We start from the raw sequence: 22,169 nt of genomic DNA, 5'->3' as shown, positions 1-22,169 counted from the left end.
GATGTTCCTATGAAGATCCACATCCTCCAGTTAAGTCCACCCACAAGATGAGGCTTCACTCTCGCCTGCAACGGGAAAATCTCACGAGAACACAATAGTTCTGCATTTGCACCTTTCCCAAAGTCCGGGCTTTCGGTCTTACATAACCCTCACGAGGATGTCCGCAGCCTAGTCCAGCTTGAGAACCCCCTGGGCCCTCCTCATTCCCTTCAAACAGCCCGAGGGAAGCTCAGCACAGGCCCCAACCCTTTCCTTACTCTGAATGGCAGCTGCAGTGCTTCTGACTCTTAAACAAGTGCCGGTACCTGCACACACACACATTTTCTCCATACAATGGAATATAAATCCAAGGGCAGAATAATTTCTCTAGGGGAAAATAAAAAGGTAGGAGTTATTTCTATTTCCCCATTAATTATAAGCAAAGGGACCATGGGATAAATTTTTTTTTTTAATAATTAGGAATTTCAGCTTATGCCAGTGGTGTGATAATGAATGTTTAACAACCAGCTCTCCCAAAGCGGGGGGTGGGTGCTGGTTTACCAATTTCTGTGGTATAAATTCCCCCACCATGGCTGATTTTGAGCTACCAGTGTGAAATGAACCAGCTCGTACAATCCTGAAAGCTTGACAGTTGGTTTTCACCAGCCAGCATGAGCAGCTACCGCGCACCACTGACAGGCCTTCCAATGCAGAAGCTTAAAACATTGTTCTTCCCATAAGAAAATTTCCAGTCTAAATGGGAGACAAAATTAACTCAAGAAATTTTGAGGAAACAGCACAAGACCAAATAAAATCAGTCTTAGATGTGAGAAAAGATTTTAAGGCGTTGTTAGGAAGGGGCGTAGCTAAGTCATGTCAGAATCTCTGTGGAGAAGGAGGTGTTGGGGACTGAGCTGCGCCTGGAGGCTGCACAGGCCTGGTCAGGCAGGAGGGGGAACCAGGTTTTCCAGAACGAAAAAGCAGCACGAACAGATGCGTGAGTGGGAATCGTGTGGTCCGGCAGGGGAGCTGGGACCAGCCTGGCTACAGCTGGGAGAAGTGAGGTAACTGGATTCTGAGAGGTCCCAGGGGAAGAGAGGGCTGGGTCGCAAAGAAGTGAAGGAAGATGAAGACTTGGCATCCAGGACGCCTGTGCTGTTGAGTCCTGAGAGGCAACTGTGACCAACCGGGACAAACCCAGGATTCTGGGTCATTTAGACCTGGGTTCAAATCCCTGCCTTGCAATTTACTAGTGACAAGATCTGGAGTGAGTCACTCAGCCTGTCTAAGCCTGTTTCTATGAAGCGGGAATAACAGCATTCCCTCCACTCCAACTCATAGGTTTGCTGGGAGGACCCAGTGAGATACTGTATGTAGGAATGATTTTAAAGCAATTAAGTGCTTTACATGTCAAGTATTATTATCATTTTCTTTCCTTCTGGGTCATTGGGAAGTTGAATGTTGAAAATTGTTGACTCACCATGAAGGTGAAAGAGCAGGAAATAGCAACTCTCATTCCTGGAGGAAAGGAAGGGTGTTGATGGGAACAAATATAAGTATTTTGTTTAGCTCCCCCATGCCATAAATTACAGATACCCAAAGGAGCCATTTTAGGCTCTGGGGCAAGGAAATGACAATGTGAAAGTGATATTTAGGAACCAGAAGGGAACCCCTGTCTCACGTGGAAGGAAAGAGGTAGATATGTCAGTTGCTGTCACAACAGTATCTAAAACCTCCAAATAAAAGGAACAATTTGCTTTTAAAAATGTCTTACCATCCTTTGAAATAACTGGAATCATTCTGTGATGTCACAAAACCAAATTGGAAATTGTCAGGAAAGAGGTTTTACTTAAAAGAACTAGTGGGAATGAGGGAAGCAAAGAAAAGAAATTTGAGGCATGGTGGCAAAGAGAAATTCCTGATGGATGGAACAATCAGGCCCTGTAACAAGAAGGAGATGGACATTCCACCTGGGAGATCAGATGCCGGGCTGTTCCATGGAGGTGCCATTCTTGGTGGTTGGGCTACAGGTCAAGATAAACCTTTTCTTTATCTCGCTGCTTTCTTATCTCTAAATAAAGATGCTGGCTGGTTTGACAGCCTGTTGATCATGCCAAACAATATTTTTTGTTCTTTCTTCAAAAATTATTTTTTCTCTCTTCCTAGTGGCGTGCTCGATAACTCAGGAGGGAAAATACTTGTTCGGAAACTTGCTGGACAGTCTGGCTATAAAGGGAGTTATTCCAATGGTGTCCAATCGTTATCCCTACCACGATGGAGAGAGTCCTTCATTGTCACAGGTAGGCCCGCACACTGGAGAAATGCTGCTGTTCTACAAGGGCGCTTGGGTTAAGTGACCTCATGGGATGAAATGTGCTCTTTTCAATGTGCTGTGAGTTTGAGTTTATGGCCCACCTCATTTCACGAAAATCTGAAGTATTAATTCTTCTGATAATTAGCATCATGAAACAATGAATTATAATTACAGTGATAAATCACTACAAAGTCTGGGAATATTAAAAAGCTGCAATTGCTCATTTTAAACACACTGCAGCTGTCTGTAAGTCCAATCAAACTTTTAATTAAGTGAATTACATTTAATAACTTGGGTTTTTGAACCACATCTTTAGTTAAGCCAAATGTGCCTCGTATCTGGAAACTTATTCCTTGAGATTTCTGGTAAATGAGTAAATAGGGACATAGGCTCTTAGAGAACTGAGCTATAATTTTATCTGAGATTTCTTTTTATTTAATTAATTTTCACTAGTCAGTTCTCATTACCTAGCTCCATGGGATTTTGTAGATAATCATTTTCAATCTTTTTCCCCCTCTTCCAAAGAGGTCATTAGTCAGTGAGCTAATGACTATGGTGATTTCACCGCGAAGAGGTAACCAAGTATCTTTGGGCTATGTGACCTGCCCTCTCCCTTTTGTCTATTTTTGTGAATTTCTCTAACCTAACCTCTCGTTTTGAAAACTTTTAAATTTACAGAAAAATTAAAAGAATAAGTACAATGAATACCCATATTCCCTTCACCTACATTCACCAATTGTTAACATTTTGTACACTTGCTTTACCTATCTACCTACCTATCTTTTGTCTATATATTGTTCTGAGCCATGTGAAAATAAGCTGCAGGTGTCATGACACTTTATCCCTCAATACTTCAGCACACATCTTGTAAAAACAAGAATATTTCCCTAAATAACCACAATACCAATACCACATTGAAAAATTAACATTGATACAATAATATTATCTAATAAATAGTTCTTAGTCAATTGTATCCAATTATTCTAAAATAGTCTTCATAGTAATTTCTTATTTTTTGGAGGTGGGTGGAGATCCACAATCCAATCAAAGACCATCCATTGCATTTTGTTGTCATGTCTAGTTAGTCTTCTTTAATCTAGAACGTTCTACCACCACACTACCTTTTTTGGCCATAAATGGCAGTGACATTTTTGAAGTCCTAGCCAGTTGTCTAGTACAATATCCCACAATCTGGACCACAAACACATCCAACTCTTTCCTCATGATTGGATTCAAGTTAAATATTTTGCAAGAATATTGCCTAGGTAGGATCATAGCACATCCATTGTGTCATCTCACAATGACCATGTCAGGAGGCCCATAATGTCAGTTTGTCCAATTGTTGGTGATGCTAAATCTGATTACTTGGATACTTTACAGTATCTCTCCATGGTAAAGACACTGTGTAATTAATAAGTAATCTGTGGGGTGATACTTTGAAACAGCATGAATAGCTTGTCCCCCAATAAGTTTTAACCAATGGTTTTAACATCCATTGATGATCCTTGCTGTAGCAAGAATTACATTGGTAGTAAATTATAGTTGTTCTAATTCTGTCGTTCCCTCCACATTTATTAGTATTCTTATATAAAGAAGAGGGTCCCCCCACACTCCACACCTATTTTTTCAAGTACCACAATGGACTTATGGATTGTTTTTAAAAATACAATATGTTATAATCTATTGTCATCATTATTCCTTTTGGTGCTCAAATTTTCCAAGTTTGGCCAGTAGGATCCCTTCAAGCTTTTGACTTGCCCCCATTAGCATTTGAGCACTACACGATGTTCTATCTTCACCTTGCACTTACCCTACCCTGGACTTTGAATCTCCCATTTTCTCCAAAGAGGCTCCACAGGATTTTAAACTACATTCTAGAAAACCTTCCTGGCATCCCAACAATATTAGGAGCCATGTGACTCTCCTGAGAAGGAACCACCTATGGAAAACCAGCTGAAGCAAGGAAGAGAAAAACGTCTCAGAGCAGATATTCCAATCTGGGTGGTTTTTTGGCATCTTTAGGTGTCCCATGCCCCAACCCCTACTACCCTGCATTGATCAGAGTTTTAATAGGACCACAAACAGACCTTTTAGGATTCTTCTCAACTTGAACAATCCCTGTTTCCTCTTATCCACGGAATTCTGCACACCGAGGATTCAAATTAGACTGGTTTCTATGTCAGATAGTGGGAGGTCATCAACCACAGTACCAGGAGGTTTGCCTTGAAACAAAAATTCAGGATAGGGGCCATATGAAAATGCTAAGGTCTAGAATACAAGTTTGTTGAGCCTAGAGAGAAATATAACCTCCACGTAGGTGTTTACCAAGTAGCTCCTGGCTAAATAAGAGTGTTTCTGTCTGAAGTGCTTAGCCTGCAATCCAAGAATCCCAACAGAGGTTTAAAAGAAAAATTAATTCCATGAGAGTAGAGATGTTTTGCATTTTTTAAATTAAAATCAATGTGCTGAAATTATTCTCTATAAATTTCAACTTCCGTGTCCTCTCATTCCACCTAGTGACATTTAACCAAAACACTTTCTGCCAATGATAATAAACATTTGTGCTTCTGCAACGGCTGGGAGTCTCTTTCGAATGGATGAATTAGGAGAGTGCACTGCAGCGTGAGAGCAGCAACTAACTGGTGCCGAGGTGTGCTCCCCATTCTTCAGAGGTTCACGGCCAACAAGTTTAGCCAGATCATGTCAGAATCTTCCTCTGAAGGCTCATGCCTCTGTGACCTTTCTCTAGATTTTTATTTCCAATTTTCACACATTGCCGTGCTCCTTTAATTAATTTGTTTTGGCAGGCTGGTAGGGGGCAGGAGAGGGGATGTGCATTTGTGGTCAGCACGATCTTTTGACGGTCCAGGGATGGAAAGGTCAGAGATAGACCTCCTAATACTGCCCATTTGTTCTTTGATCCCCATTTCAGAAAACTGAGCTCGTGCTCCTTTTCCTTCTGAATGGAAACAGAAAGAAGCATAGGATTTTAGATGTGAGAAGAATGGGAAATAGAGACAATGTCTCTGCAGTGCTCTGTTGGTAAAGTGAGGCCCACAGCCAAGGGGCCCTCCTTGGGTCGGATAGAACCTCAATCATTGTCTATTTAGAGTAAGCCCAGGCAAGGGCGGGGGACCTGAAATGCCAGGCTCTGCTCCCAGGTGACTTTAATGAGATGAAGTAACTCAAGTAAGCTCAAACACTTGCCTCATCCTCACTTTGAATGACATTTATAGGCAATACCAGAATAACCTTTTTGCATCTCTATAGTGATATATAGTTCCAAAACATTTTAACTTTTTTTCCCATTAGATCCCTACAACTTTGTGTAGTAAGTTGGTCCATATCATTATCCATATTTTCTGAATTAAAAAAATGAGAGTCTCAGAGATTAAGGCAGCTAATTAATGGTAAAATAGAAGCAGAAACCTAGATTTTCTTACTCCCCATCCGAGGACTTTCCTAAGACCCTGTTATTCTGTCTGCTTCGTGACTCTACAATCCTTTGTGCCAGTTGGACCTTTGCCAAAATCACACATTAAATTCTGTTCTACCCTACTAGGCTCTCCTCACCACCTCCTCCCCAAGCCCCATCCTATAAAAATATTCCCTCAGATTGAGAGTTAAAATGTTTCATTATTGGATGTACATATTGGATAACAAGTGAGACCCCTCCCAAGGGTATCTGAATTTTAACAGAGATCTAAGCATTAAGATGTTCCTTCACTGAATATTTATTGAGCATCTACTATGGCCAGACACTGGTCTAGGCACTGGGAATTCAAGTTACCAAGAGAGACAAATTACCTGCCTTCAGGGGGCTTCTACTTTCCAGTGACGCTTTGACTTTCCGATTCACTGCGGAACAAAACTCCTAAGGGGGAATTTCAGGCATCACTTCATGGTGGAGGAAAGCTTTGAAGACGGCAGCCTTCTCAGGCAACTTTCAGTCATACCAGGCTTGGTACTCGCTTACCCAGCCCCATCCCCTGATCGTTTTTCTTTTTTATGCCTCCACTGTTTCTCTGATACACATTAGCATTCCTTCTCTTCGCCTGGCATCTAAACTTTCCCTCCTTGGGTGGGCAACTAGTGCTTATTTTCAAGACTGATCTATATTTACCTACTTTCAGGTTTCTCTAGTGCCATGGAATTCAAATGGATCCCACAGGGTCCATGAAAGTGAGAGGCGGCCATTCATGCATAGCCAGCCTGTGACCAGAGCTCTCCAGCGTCCAAAATGAGAGCATGGGGAGTGTTTTTACATTCATCCCCTGACCTAATTAAACATTCAAAGCCACGTGTATGAAAACTTTAGCTTACGTGTCACATCTTCTCGGGCAAAATAAGGGTTGCTGATAACTCTGAGTCGTGCTCCATGACTCCATTTTATTGCTTCCTTTCTAATAATAATAAAACACAGGCTATACAGAAAAACAAAATTCCACTTGACTTCCTTATTGTAATCAACAATTCAGCACAGAGGAGACTGACTGATTTTATTGTACTCAAGGGAGATAAATTGGAAGGAGGAAATCAACCTATCAGAACAGAACCATCTAAAACCTCTAGCTCTAGAAATAATTTTTTTTTTCTCTTTTACAGAAGGTAAACCCCAAAAGGGTGTAACCTACCCATCGGCTCTTACATATTCATCATCTAAAATCGCAGCTGCCAAAGCAGGTAAGTGTTCATGTGTGACTTCATCTAAATCTTCTGAGTTCGTAAACATGGAATATTGTGTTTTAGGAGGTAGTGTAGAAATTAACATCTTAACCAGTCAAGCTCCACTGACTCCAGTAATATTTTAACAGATGCCAGGAACGTGGGCACAGAAATCAATGGGATAAGACGGCTGGGGCCAAAGAGCGAGGCCTTATTTTCTGGTTTTCTTTTTCACAATTCGGAGGTTATCTCTATGTGTCATTTTCATTCAGAATGACTGTTGCCTTGAATTTTATTGTATTGTTACTTTGGAAGATGACATGACATTCTGTCTGGAAATCTTCCCTGGCAGCTGAAAGGGAAAAGGCTGTCTCTACTTAGGTATGAAGTGAAGCAAGTGGATGATGCAGCTTATGTGATAACAGCCAGCAGCTAATCTGAACAACTCAGGCCAGAGATACACAGTCTATGAAGTTGTCCCTACCCAGCATCATGTGAACCACAAAGAGGGTACAGGTAGACCTCAGGCCAAGAAAATACCTTTTTCTTGGTTTCTGTGTTAAAGCGAGAACTATGCTGTGCATTATTATGTCTTTGGGGGTACTTTGATATCCCACACAAAGAGAAACTGTGAGTTACTTTATAATGGGATTTTGCATTGCTTCCAGAAACTCCATGGGCTAGCAGATTTTGTTCATGTACTTAAGGTGAACAGGGTTTAAGAACAGCAACAGACGCTAGCATTTCTTGAGTATTTGCCGTGTGCCAGGTACTGTTCCAAGAGCTTCACCTCATTATTGCGATTAATCACCCCAACACCACCATGGGTATGTACTATTCTTAGCCCTAATTTACAGTTTGAGGAGAATGCAGCACAGAGAAGTTTAGTAACTTGTCCTTTGCCACATAGCTAGTAAGTAGCAGAGCTGAGAATCAAACCCAGTCTGGCTCCAGAAACCCCTTACTATACCATTATCCTATGTTTTCTTATGCTAATAACGGTGTATATAGAGTCCTGATTTGAGAAGCTCTGGCATGAAAACAGGAAATGGTTTTTCTTTTCTCCCCCAGTTACTGCTCCAACTATATCTTTAATGACTTCTTAGTTATTCCAATAATCCAGACTTGTTTTTGTTTTAATTGCAAGGATACAGCTTTTCCCCACTTCCTACCCCCAAGCTGGCGGCGGATGGTAGTGGCTCAGGGCCCATTTCTGAGATATCACCCGTCGTCATTTGGTGTGTGCACACAGAAGAGGAATAGGTGACCGAGGTGTCCTTAAGTGACTGGCCAGTCGATGGAGGGAGGGTGGGTGCCCTTGGCCTCTCTGTTGTCTCATCTAGGGCAGCAGTTCTCAGTGATTTCTGAGTAGGTGATATGTGTGGATATCTGCGCCCGGGAGCAGTGTTCAGCTTTATCCTGGCCCCCTCTTGCCTGGCCAAAGATCTATGCCCCATCCCTTTCTCTGAGTTCGGTGTCCCCTCCCTTGGTCCAGCAGCCTCTGGGCAGCCCCTTCCCATAGAGTGATGGGAAGGACTGGAGTTCTCTTCTTCCCCTCCGGGATCTGAGGAGAACTAGGATGGGCTGAGGTCGCCTCTCTCTTCCCGTCTCACCTCTCCTTTGGCCTCTTGAGCCCTGCTGGCCTGAGCCCCTCCAGCAGCACCCCTCCCCCCTTCAGAAACCATCCCTCTGTTCAAGTAAGGCCCCCAACTTCATGTCAAGCACATGAAGGGACCACATGTCAAGCATCTCTTATTTTTACCCTGAGAGAGAGAGTACTTCTAAACTCCAAGAATATTCCCCAACACTTCCTCTGCAAGCTCCACTCCTGCAGTGCCCCAGGTGGGCCACGGGTGCCGTGGCTCAGAAAGGCGGGTGGGGAAGGAAAGGCCCGTCTCCTCTCCTTGCAGGCCAGCGGTCTTGGTGAGTGATTCTCTTGAAGCCCCTCCATTTGGCTTGGGGAGGACAAAGCAGCAAGGAAGGGAGGGAACATCCTCTCACCCTGAACACTGCTCTCCCCAAAAGGTGGCTACTGACCCTCCCCTTCTTCCAGGCCTTTCCTTCTGCTGACTGGCCTGGGTGATGGTGCGGGTTCTACTGGAATGGGCCTACCCATGGGCAGTCCAGAGGCACCTCTCCTCAATCAGAACGGGGTACTTGAGGCCTGCTGGCTTCAGCTTTGGGCCTTAGCCAGAATGCAGACAACAGGAAGGGTCTGAAGGGTCTCGACAGCCTGCTGTGACTGCAGCCGTCAATTATCGAGTGTTTCTCTGTGCCAGACAAGACGCCTGTACTACAGTGACCCTGAGGCAGAGGACTGGTGTCCTTCCTATTTTCAGACAACGAAGCTGACCCTTAGAGAGGTTTAATACCTTGCCCAAGGGCACCGTTCTAACTGGCCCATACAGCACCCAAACTCGGATTGTATCCACTCAAGGCAGGTAAAGTTGGGCGGAGAGAGGTGGAGGGGAGAGAAACTACAGCCAAATGATGGATGACTTAGATTATAAAATCTGTTTGGCTTCTACGTCCTCAACAGCAGAGATCGTTTCCAAAACTTCTCTCTCTACCCCAAGCACCACGGCCGAGCTGACCACTGTCCCCCCCCAGCAAGCACGTGCTCCATAGGCCTGACTCATTGACGTCCAGGAGGAGGGCCGGAGAGCCAGGAAAGCTTTCTCGTGCTTTGCTGCCTCGTAAATTTAAAATTAGCAAAGGTCATAGCTAAAACATCAGGTGTTACTGATGTCACTTGTCCCCTCTACCAAACCATCTCAACCTTCGATGACACTATCATTAGGTATTACTGTCCTGTAACAAGATCATCCACAGTTGTCAGAGTCTGAAAAATCAAGCTCATTCATTCATTCAAGAACCATGTAGTGAGCATCTTCTATGTACCAGACTCTGAACTACCCCATAAGGATTCCAACATAAAAGAGATACTTGGGGCCTCGCCCAGCTTCACGGCAGAGGAATCTTTCTTTAAAGTTATAGTCCCACCCTTGGGCCGGCCCCGTGGCTTAGTGGTTTAGTGCGCGCCCTCCGCTGCTGGCGGCCCGGGTTCGGATCCCGGGTGCACACCGACGCACCGCTTCTCTGGCCATGCTGAGGCCGCGTCCCACATACAGCAACTAGAAGGATGTGCAACTGTGACATACAACTATCTACTGGGGCTTTGGGGGAAAAATAAATAAAATTATAAAAAAAAAAAAAAAGTTATAGTCCCACCCTAGAGTACGTTTTACCAATTCAAATAAAAAACTCCAGTGAGAACCGTAAAAGGATGGCCCCCTTTGTTGCTCCTCTTCCTTAAATGATAAAATTCCTTTAGAAATTAGGGGAAGCAGAAGAGATGGAGACATAGGGCCAGCAGTTGTTCAGGTCTCAGCACGCCCCTACAAAATGCCTCTTCTTCTCTCCAGGAATGTGAGTTAACAGGTAAATCAGGTTAGGATGACCCCACCCCCCCGGCCCCCCAGGCAGTTAGCAACCAGAGGTGGGCAGCTGCTATTTGGCTAGAGCCCCAAGCTACTCTGAACTAACTGAAAACCAGTCAATGTTGGTTTGTAGAAGTTCACCAAAAGCTGGGTTGGCACATCCCTGGCCCGGCAGCGAGACAAGGGACAGTAAATCTGTATTCGAGGCTGCTGAGCAAGGGTCTCAGGACACCCCCTCCTGGCTGCCCTTGACCGTCTGCACAGTACCTCGCCCCCAGAAGAAAATCAAGCCCAAGTTTATTGTAATGAGTTTGACTTCCCAGGAACCTCCTGCCCTCACTGCCTACACCCACCAAGCCACCCTTCCCCATCTCTGGAGAATAGACTGCTTCCGCCAGAACCCTGGACAGACCTCAGGCCACCCTATGACGGGAACCACATTCAGGAATCTTAAAGCTACTCATGACTTGCCTTCCACTTTGGGCCTCTCTTGTGGAAAAAATAATGGAATTCGGAAACAAACAAATGTGGGTCCAAATCCTGGCTCTGCTATCGATTGTCTGTGTGACCTTAGATACGTTTCTTGACATCTTGAAAAATCTGTTGCTTATCTTGAAAATGGGTATACTTGGATGGGTTTCCAGGACTGTGATTAATATCAGACGTGAATGCTTATGTAAAAGAGACGCATAGCAGATGCCCAGTGAACGTTAGATGTCCTGCCCTCACGTGTACCCCTGAGGCATGTAACGAGTCAGCATGGGAAGAGCCAAATCCTCCCCCATCACGCTGACCTCTAGGATTGCTGCTAAATTGGCTTCAATTTCCTTTAGTCACCTCATATGTGACACCAACTGAGCAGTTTTTTCCACTGGGGGAGGAGGAGGCATATCATGATGAGAAATGTCAGCTACTGTCATTTATGGAATCCCCACTGTGTGCCAAGCACTGTGCGGGCCCCTTACAGACATGATCTCTGATTACGAAAACAGCCCTGCCACGTAGGTCTGACCACCCCCATTTTACAGCAAAAGGAGCCACGCTCAGAAAGCTTTAAGTGGCCAGGCTGGTGAGGGCTGGAGCCAGGAGTCCAGCCTGGTGCTGGCTGTGGTTCTCAAATCAGATTTCCAAGGCCCACCCCAGACCCAGCGAATCAGAGTCTCTGTGCATAGGGCCCTGGAATTTGCATTTTAATACCTCCACTGTGGTCCTAGTGATGGACCAGGTGTCGGGAGTTCTGAGGACCTCCTGCTGCTCTTGAGAAGGTGGTTGTCTGGAGCTGTTCTTGACCTTGTCCAAAGAGGAATATGTTAAGAGCTTAAGGGAAGTTTTGAAATGTTTTCCCACGAAAATCTTTGAAAAGAGACCAAACTTCCTTGTACCTGAGGTTATATGAAGAAACTGTGTTACTGGTTTTATTTCAAATTGCTCAAAAGGAACCTGGTCTCATGAATTCACTTTGCATCACATCAGGCATTATGTTCAGTAAGGAATTGGGAGCAATTAGGGTAGAATGTTTTCTCTATCTCCCTCTTAAAGACAGTTCTATTCCCATGAAGGAGAGCAGGCAAAAACAACAGCCCATGGAAGACCATGGAAGACCAGAGAGGGCTCTGTTGGTTGAATTTATGACATGCTTGAAAGCATTTGTGTTCTAAGTAAGTAACACTCACGACTGCCCTCAAGATATTTAATCTGCTCTCTAGTAAATCAATATTAACAAAGGCAGACGGGGGTGTTCAGAAACCTTGGAATTAGCCAATGGTGTGAGAAAAAGATAATTCAGATTTTCAATATCTAATAAGTTTAAAGTGGCATGACATATTCACTATTTTTGTAGAAAATAGTACATCTATACTTCTACAAGTAGAGGTTTTATTTTTAATTTAATTAATTGTGGTTTAATTAATAATTTGCAAGTAAAATGTACTGTCAGTTTATTTATATAGTTCTCTCCAAATTAATAGTTATATCCTATTTCATAAAATATACAAACGATTCTATTAAGTGGCTTTTCCCTCTATGAAGTAGGTCAAACCTAGGCCTGCATCTCCCTAAAGAGGCATTAATGCCTGGTAGTATTTACCAGAGGGTAAAACAGAAGAGCACTTTAGAGAAATTAGAAACTTCCCTAGGACTTGTAATGGAAGCTCAATCCCTCTAAAGTACTGGAAATGTCATAAATCACGCAGGTTCAGTTTTGCCCAAGGATGGCGTGAAAACTGGCTGAACCCCCCGAGGCCGCTACCAGCTCTTTAGCAGTTTGTCTGGCACAGTCTACAGGCAGATTTAAAGGTGACCAACTGTTAGCAAGAACCAGGGTAAATGAGGGATCTGTTTCCTGCTTTGACCAGCTAAAGCCTTCAAGAGTAGACCAGATAGCCGAACTCCAACCCAATTCCAGGGTGCTGTTTCCTGACCTGCTCTCCCAAGTCAATGCTGTGATTCCCGTAGAAGGTGACAGTGTGGTGCGGGGGAAGCAAGCAGGTGCCAGTGCTGGGCAGTGGGTCTGAACACCCCACCACGTGTTTGTCTGCATGGCTGGTTTGGGATGATGGTCTGACACAGTTTTCCCAGCCTGCTGTACAATGTCAGAGAGGAAGTGGGATGGTTCCCATGAAGAGTGCAGCACCTTCTTATCTCACATGCTGTCCCCTTGGCCTGCTGTTCTGCGTACCCAAGATGCATCATCCCTAAGCAGAGTTAAGGCCAGAGCTGGGAAGCTGTGATAGGCTCAAAATGCACCCCCTCCCCAAAGATATCCATGTCCTAGTCCTTGGAACCTGTGAATGTTTCCTTATATGGCAAGGGGGGTGGGGAGGCTTTTCTGATCTGATTAAGAGTCTTTAGATGGGGAGATTATCCTGTGGATTATCTGGGTGGGCCCTAAATGCAACACATGTATCCTTACAAGAAGGAGCAGAGGGAGATTTGACACACACAGAGAAGGTGATGTGACGATGGAGCAGAGAGAGAATTGAGGATGCTGGCCTTGAAGAGTGGAGAGGAGCAGCCACAAGCCAAGGAAGGCCAGCAGCCACCAAAAAAAATGGAAGAGGCAGGAGCCAGATTCTACCTTAGAGCCTCCCAAGGGAGCTCACCCCGGCCAACACATGGAGTTCAGCCCAGTGATACTGATTTCCAACTTTTGGCCTTCAGAACTGTGAGAGAATAAATTTCTGTTGTTTTAAGCCACCAGGTTTGTGGTAATTTGTTACAGCAGCCACAGGAAACTAATACAGATGCACGGATATAGAAGCTGGCATACCCCTTCCCCTTGTGGGGCCTGGCAGGCACACGCAACCAGCAGCTGTTGTTTTCTCCCAGGACTGGAGCGCTGCTCACTTCTGGGGCCATTTTGTGTCTCCTTCTGGCACAGACCTATGGTTCTCAACACAATCCCCAATGCCCAGTGGGAAACCACTTGTCCCCTAAACCTTCAGAGATATTCTCAGGGCACCCAGAGTACTAACAAACTGGGACCCATTTGAAATTATGGAAGCAATCTAAATCATCACAGACGGATGAAGAGCACAATGTGGAAGAGGAGTCTAGATGATCCTTACTGTCTGATCAGTTCCGTTACCCCGTTTTACAGATGAGGAAATGGGGGCCCAAAGGAGTTAGTCGACTAGTCATGAACCAGCTTAAACGACAACATCTAGAACACATTCTCTAAGAGTAAGTCATAGTGAAAGCCCTGGGAGTAACTTCCATCCCTAGGCCAATGCTAACTGAAACAGCAACAAAATGTGTTCAATGAACCATTTCTTCTGGTGTCTGGAAAAGTAATTTGGCAATTCATCATGTTCTGCCTTGTCTATGTTGCTGTAGTTTTGAACTGTCACTTAAGTATTTTATTATTTAAGCTTTGGTTTGCTTATCGGCTTATTGCTCCATCCAGATTGTACATCCCTTTAGGGCAGGTGGATTCCACCCTCCACAGTGGCTAGCACAGGTCTTTGCTCATAGTTAGTGTTCAATAAACATGTATTTTATTTCTGTCCCGAAGAGTCTACCGGCTATTTTGTAGGCCCTGGTTAATTCACTTTTCTTACAGGTGAGACCACAAAAGCCTATCAGAAGCCATCAGTTCCAGGGACAACTGCACAGCCAGTCACCCTGATTCAGGTACTGGGGACCAGCACAGCCGAAGCCACCTACACCACCTTGTCAAAGCCATCCCCATCTACAGGCTCTCCCACCAGCAGCCCCAGACCGCAGCCCGTGGGCCACAGGAGCCGGGAGCTGGGTCAGTAGGTAGACTGTGTGTTGCCATGTGCTAGAAAAGTGGGAGACTGGGTTTTTAGAGTAACAGCTCTGTCTGAACGCCCGCGTGTAGTGCCCATCTTCCACCTTTTGAGCTGGGTGAGGGGGGAGCATCCTGAGACCTGGGGTCTGTGGTTGTGTCTCAGATTCAGGTGATAAACTTGAACCCAATAATAATTCAAGACTGAGCTAAGAGCTAAACAAACAGTGTAGAAGGGGCTTAATATAGATTCAAAAATAGGACTGCTGTTATATTTTGGAAGGTAGGATATTATGTGAAACTTTCCCATTGCAAAATGCCATTTCTCCAAAAGCTCAGTTGAATGGATAGTAGGTTTCTATGTAAACACTGTTGGGTTTGGTTTTGTTTTAAGTGACAAATTATACACTCCTGGAAGTCTTCAAATATTAGAAACAAACAAAACCCAAAGAATTCCTTTAGGAAAAGCCAGATAGCTAAAAGTTTTATTCCTTTTCTGATTGCTTTTTGTCTCATCACTTGTATCCATTTCTTAAATCATGTTTTAGGTTTTGCAAAGCCCAGTTTATGGAATTAATCTCAGTATTATGTCAAACATGACCTTAAAACCTCATTTGATAATCCAATCTCCAGTTTCTACACAGGCTTATATGTAAGCCATCCTCGGCTAATAAGGACCTATCTCATTTCTAAAGATCTTCTGGCAAGGGGGTGGAAAATTCCACAGCTGAAATGCCACTATTTTCTCTGCATTTTTTTTTTTTTTTTTTTTTGGTGAGGAAGATTCGCCCTGAACTAACATCTGTGCCAGTCTTCCTCTATTTTGTATGTGGGCCACCGTCACAGCATGGCCACTGAGGAGTGATGTAGGTCCACGCCCAGGAACTGAACCCCAGCCACGAAAGTGGAGCATGCCATACTTAACTGCTAGGCCACGGGGCTGGCCCCATCTCCACAATTTTTAAAAATTATTTCCCACTTTGTGCCACTTTTAAGGAAAAAGTGCCCAGGACATGTTCTTTTCAGCCTCACCTCCACCTTCCAAACATTACTGCCACATAGCGTGGCCCTTCCCTGCTTCCATATCAGAGCCCAGATGTCTATCTATCCATCTTGTTATTTAACAAATACAAATAAGCACTTACAATGTGCTAGACACTCTTCTAAGCACCTTATAAATATTAGCCTATTAAATCTTCATAACAACTCTCTGAAGTAGATATATTATTTCTAAATTGACTAATCTGCGTATTGATGAGGAAACCGAGGGCAGGGAGGAAACTGGCCCCAGGTCACATGGCTGGGAAGTAGCAGAGCTGGGATTCGAACCCCAGCAGCCTGGATCTCCTGTGACTCCGCTTGCAGGAGACATCCCTGCCATAAAGGAACCCCCCAGGCACTAATGAAGCATCACAAACCCTGCATGAGCGCCTGACCCTTCTTGACATGGATGGGGTGGCAAGATTAGAGGGTCTCAGACACAGCCAACTCTTGCTGTGATTAATAATAAATAACAATGGAACACACATAGTTCATACTTTCCCTGTGCTACGCACCCTGCATGCATTATTTTATTTAATCTTCCCAACAACTCTATGAAATAGGGATGATTATTATTCCATTTGATGAACGACTCATGGAAAAAGCTAGGATATAAAATCCCAAAAATAAGAATACCATAAAAATAATTTCTGAAATACATTAGACCCTCCCCACCATCCTATTCTTGTTGAACTCAAGCTAATATGAACAGAGGCACTCAGTGCCCAACAGCAAAAGAGAAATAATTAGGAAGGATGCTGGTGGCAGGGGTCCCATAGCCCAAAGTTTTCCTTTTTCTTAATTTCAGGCTCTTGACTTTTAGAGCCCTTGATTCTTTCAAACGTTTTTGAGTAGCTAAGTTGTTTGCTCCTGGTGTCTCTTTGGAGGATGTCGATTTTGACCTAACACATATAATTAAACATGTGGCGTATTTATTTGGCTACCCTGGGAGCTTGGAAATCCTGTTACAAGTTGGCCCTGAGCTTATGGAAAACCTCAAGCAACTTGAAACAGTGGCTCCCAACCTAGCAAAGCTTCATTATTCCTGGCTTGGGGACAGGAGCTTTGGACAACAGCCTCCCAGCCATCAGTGTTCCTTGTTCCTCCTTGCCCAGCACCCGCGTCCACCCTGCCCCACAGACCGCTAGACAAATATTCACAGCAAGCACTCCAGGCAGCATATCCCATAATTGCAAAGAAAGGAGCCAAATTGGGGAAGGAGGAAGGGAGAGAGGCCTTTTTAAGACTTGTATTGCCTATTCAAAGGATTTTCCGTAGGAATGAAGAGAAGTGCAAATTGATGTGTGAATGCCTATGTCTTCTTTCATAACAGCTTTATTGAGATATTTTTTGCATGCCATACAATTCACCCAGTTAAAGTGTACAGTTCAATGGTTTTTAGTATATTCACAGGGTTGTGCAACCCTTGCCACAATCAATTCTGGAACATTTTCATCACCCCAAAAAGAAACCCTATACCCATTAACAGTCACTCAGCATGTCTCCCTAATCCCTCCCTCCCCCAGCCCTAGATAACCACCAATCTACTTTCACGAATGCCTATCTTAATGTATGGCTATAGACATTTGCTGTGATATTTTAGCCCAACTATATTAAATAATATCTAGTATATGGATAACTCCTTTATTTCTTCAAATGAGCTGAAAATATTCTGCCAGTTCTAAGAGAGCAACTCTCCTACTGCTGATGGACAAGTAAGTTACTGTTACTGCATTTATTAAGGGTTTCTTTTTTCTCTTATATATGTGACCATAGCCAAAAGATTCTAGAAGTGGTTGTGGATGGGGTGTTCAAGCAAAACTTAGTTCACTTATTCATTCAACAAATATTATTGAGTGCCTACTATGTGTCAGGCACCATTCTAGGATTTTGGGCTGCATCGGTGAACGCATCCCACCAAGATCCCTGCAGTAGGTCACTCCAGCTTAGGACATGTGATAAGCATGTGGCCGGAACAGGAGCAATCTCTATTTGGGGTCTCTGGGTCAGCTTTGCTCTACAATGAGGTGAAGAGCTGCCTCTCAGACAGGACATAGGAGCTTAGAGGGAGTGCAGGACAGAGTAGAAACTTTGCAGCAGGGGCACTCCCAGCCCATGAAGAGGAGCTGATGTCAGTGGAAGGACTCCAAGGAAGATGGGGCTGGACCCCAAGGCCACATCATGGCCCCTTAACTGACCCATGCGTGTGCAAACCTAACAAGACAGGGAGGAACAGGTCAAGGGATGGGGGTAAGGGAGCCAAGAGCCAGAGCGATAGAGACCTTTCCCAGGGGTGGGAGTGAGGCTGTGCTTCACGGGAGAGGCCAAGGACTTCAACGGCACCCACAGGAGCCAGGTGGCCGCAGAGCTTCATCCCAGGGCCAGAGGGGGCAGCCTGGGGAAATAGATGCATAGATATGCTGAGGAAAGAGTTCTAGAAAAGACGGAAAATCCCTCCAGGCGCAGCTGCAGGGCCAGCTCAAGCTACCGCAGCTTAGATGGTAGAGTGGCTTTGCCCAGTCAGATTCATTCCAGGAAGTGTCATGGTTGCCTCAGCTGATCTAACAGATTAAACGTGTCCACAAGGAAGAGTAAAGGGAGGGGGAGCAGAGCTCTGCCTAGTGGCAAGGCATGGTGATGGCCGTGATCGTTCACCTTTCTACTCCACGCCACGCTCCACCAAGGGCAGCTGAGGAGGAGGAAGTGGTGAAATCTGCGACTGGAAGCAGACCGGCATCTGTAACTGCCCATCCCTTTCACATGCAATGTCCCTCATCTCTGAAAGTTTAGCCTCCTTAAGGTGTCTAGAGAAGGTTATTCTTAAAATCCAGTCTCACAAATAGTAAGACAAACATTCCAAAAGAAAACTGGGTGAAGGTCATGACCAGACAAGCCATGGGGAAAGAACTATAAATGGCCAATAAATATAACAAAAGGAGTTGAACTTCTCCAGGAATCAAATTAATGCAAATTAAACAATAAGATGTCATTTCGCACCAATTCACATTGGAAACTGATAATACACAGTTTTGGCAAGAGTGTGGAGAAATGACCCAGAATTTGCACTTACAGGAGTATATCCTAAGGTAATTATCAGCCAACTGAAAAGAAGAAGCCTAGACACAGATGTTGTTCAGAATAGAAAAATAAATGGAGATGATTTAATTGTCCATCATCAGAACAGTTAAAAAAGTTACTATACGGCTATTAAAATTTTGATGAATATGTGCACTTACTGACAGAAGATTGGCCTGTGACACATTGTTAAGTCAAAGCAGCAGCCTGCTAAACAGCACGGTACCAATCTCATTTTTGTAATCGTGTATTATATGTGGGAACATGTGCATAGAAAAAGGAATACAACACTATATACCAAAATTGTAAACAGTAACCACTGGACAGGGGGATTGCAGGTGATTTCTTGCTATCCATAGTATATATTTTGACAGTGAGCGTGTGTTATCTTTATAATTAGAGAGAAAATAAAACTATTTTGAGTTTGTGTCCAAATAATTGGAACAAAGACAAAGGGAGTGAAAAGTTGATGGCAGATAGATTTAGTTCTAAGAAAAACTGATATTTTTCCATGACCTCTTATCTCTTCCCCTCCATGAGTCTTGGTTCTTTCCCTCAGCTGGTTTTTACATGGCCAAAACCGACTTTGCTTCTCTCTTCACAGAATCTCCCATCTCCCTCCTCCCTTTTAAAGCCTTGCTTCAGAGAACTTGCCCAATGAATAATGAATGCTGTAGTGTATTTGATTCCCTCACAGAGTAGTTAAGGATAACCCATTGTGTATCTTTAAAAACGACTGAAAGCTAATGCGATTTGCATTAATACCATGTTAACGCAGTTTAAGCAAATTGCTAAACATTAAGTGACATTTCTATCGAAGGCTTACTTTAGCCTCCTCAGGAGTGGCACAGTTGAGGAGAATTACTGGAAGAATAATGAAGTATAAAGACATATGGCCCTTTAGTAAAAAGATACTTATTTGACAATTGTGAAATACAAGGGTTATTATTACCTGGAATTTTCAGTCAGCGTTTGGAGTTAAATGCAGTTTTTTTCCTTTTCTATGCCTCCTTCTCTGGGGCAACTTCAGATCGCCCAAAGACAAGCTTTACCTTGGTTCTGACCTTGGCAATGTCTTGCTAGGTTGGATCATGGAAAGAATGAAAACAGTTTGATTAAAATTCATGTTATGACCAGTCAAATGTTATTGCAGATCTCTGGTCCACCACCGTCTACGCAAGCAGCCAAAACAGCCCCGGCGCCAATCCAGGTAAGAACCGGAACTCAGCTTTCCAGCTACTGATGAAAGGTAAGCTTGTTTACAGGCGGTGTGTCTTTCCAAATCCTTGCCATGTGATTTCGATTTGGACAGAGAGCTTTAAACCAGTTATGCCAACAAAAGGTACTGCTCAAGGGCCCAGCTTGTGAGGAAGCCATTTAATAAACAAAGCTGTCACCCGTCGCCATTCCCTCAAGGCAGTTTTGTAGAGGTTGTGATAGAAATTCCTAAGGATTCAGTAACTAGGCTCTTTTTTTTTTTTTTTTTGTGAGGAAGATCAGCCCTGAGCTAACATCCATGCTAATCCTCCTGTTTTTTTGCTGAGATAGACCGGCTCTGAGCTAACATCTATTGCCAATCCTCCTCCTTTTTTTCCCCAAAGCCCCAGTAGATAGTTGTACATCATAGTTGCACATCCTTCTAGTTGCTGTATGTGGGACGCGGCCTCAGCATGGCCAGAGAAGCAGTGCGTCCATGCGCGCCAGGGATCCGAACCCGGGCCGCCAGCAGCAGAGCACGCGCACTTAACCACTAAGACACGGGGCCGGCCCAACTAGGCTCTTATAAACCTGCACAGGGATGCTCTCTGGGGTTTGTGCTGGAGGAACTTGGGTAAAGGATAGACAGACATTTTTATCATTTCCCAGAAAAGGGCAGAGCCGCTTTTGCTCCGGTACTTCTGTGACGTGGGGGATAGCACAGATTCTCTCTCCTCCCTGGAGTTCTCCCATGAATTATGACACTCCCTGGCCCCCTTTCTTCACTTCTGTGTGTGTCCCTTAAAGGTTAGGCCCAAGAACTGGGAATGCAGAGGGATGAAGCAAGTTCTCTTCTCTGAGACACGGTTGAGGCCTGCAGAGATTAGAAAGGAAAATGGAACAGGGTTAGATGCTTCTACAAACTCTGCTCAGGGCCTGGACCATGAGCTGATAGACTTTGCTGGAAGGACACATTTCCATTTGCAGCCATGGAGCATGAGGATGGGGGGCCTGGAACCCCAAAAGAGAAGAGTTCAGGTCTTTCTCTTGCTGGGGGATACCTGTCTGTCCTTCACATGTTAAAAGATTCCTAGAGACAGTAGGTTCTGTTCCGCTTTGAAGCCAGATGGGAGCAGGGGCTCCGTGCGGTCCCCCAGACAGAGCTAGCAGCTTCTATGAGCTTCACAATTGTGCCTTTGCCAAGGTACATGCTGTTGTCCTGGACAAAGGGCTTAAGAATCAGATCGCTGGGCAGGGCAAGGACTCCAAGGCCATTCTAGGCCTTAACAGGCTCGTGGGACTGTTCCGGCAGCCAAGCACGGGGTGCTCCTTCCTCTTGCCCACTTGACCAAGATCTTTGCCTCCTCTGCAAACCCCAAAAGTAGAGCCAACTGCAGGGATCTCGGCTGACTTCCAAGGAAAATCTGAACTAGGGGCACTTTCACCAGGCAGCAAAATAGGGGAAGAAAACAGATTGCTGTTTGCATAACTCAGCTGACCCTGTGTAACCCCCTCAGGTATCCAAAGGCAGGACTCTCGGGAGCTGCTTTCCAGAAACCTGCTGGAGCCTATGTCAGCCTGGGTAGGCTGCCCGCTGCCGACCATCCCGGCTCTGCTGTTCTTGCAAACTCCTTCCTCCCCACACACTGCTGGCATCTGCAGCTCAACTCCAGGCCACCAGAGTTTGGGGCATGCCAAGTTGTTTTAATCTCTAGAAAATGTCTCTTTGCTTTGTCAACTCTCAGTGTGTCAAAGAGAAAATCTCTGCCAGCCCAGGCGCCCAAGGGCGCTCATGAGTCTGGGTCTGCTTAAGAGGCCCCCCACCTGGGGAGCCCGTGCCCCCACCTTGCCCATCCTGGGACCCACCTCTGGGACAAGGCACAAATACCCAGACCTGCCACACAAATCAGACATGGCTCAGGGGGTGGTTGGCAGCAACCAGGGATCTCTGCGCTGGGATGGGAGCCACCGGTGCTAGCATGGTGGCTCCTGCTGTATCCCCAGTGGGAGGGAAGGGTGGTGTGCTCCTGATGATTTAAGTTAGAACTCCGAGACTTTTTCTCAGAATCATCCTTATGCTGTCTGACTTCATGGTACCATCAAATAAGCTTCACTGGCCTGGAAACCTCACCATGGAGTAAATGTTGTTTCCATGAGAAAAGGCTGCCAGGTCCCAAACAAATATCTCACATCTAGCTTGGGAGGGTAA

At 44.8% G+C, this 22,169-nt stretch overlaps 1 protein-coding gene across 1 annotated transcript in view; it reads left to right on the top strand.

Annotated features, from left to right (window-relative positions):
- VIT (vitrin) overlaps nt 1-22,169 on the top strand; it is a 102,319-nt gene that overhangs the window by 46,973 nt on the left and 33,177 nt on the right. Inside the window, exons 5-8 of the mRNA XM_087436422.1 lie at nt 2,146-2,279; nt 6,899-6,976; nt 14,459-14,650; nt 19,917-19,973. Coding sequence (XP_087292548.1) covers nt 2,146-2,279; nt 6,899-6,976; nt 14,459-14,650; nt 19,917-19,973 — 461 coding nt within the window. The remainder of the gene's footprint in view (nt 1-2,145; nt 2,280-6,898; nt 6,977-14,458; nt 14,651-19,916; nt 19,974-22,169) is intronic.

Source organism: Ceratotherium simum, chromosome 11 (assembly GCF_057802395.1).
Source record: "Ceratotherium simum simum isolate JZ-2026a chromosome 11, ASM5780239v1, whole genome shotgun sequence".
Taxonomy (NCBI): domain Eukaryota; kingdom Metazoa; phylum Chordata; class Mammalia; order Perissodactyla; family Rhinocerotidae; genus Ceratotherium; species Ceratotherium simum.
This window is presented reverse-complemented; position numbering and strand designations above follow the sequence as displayed.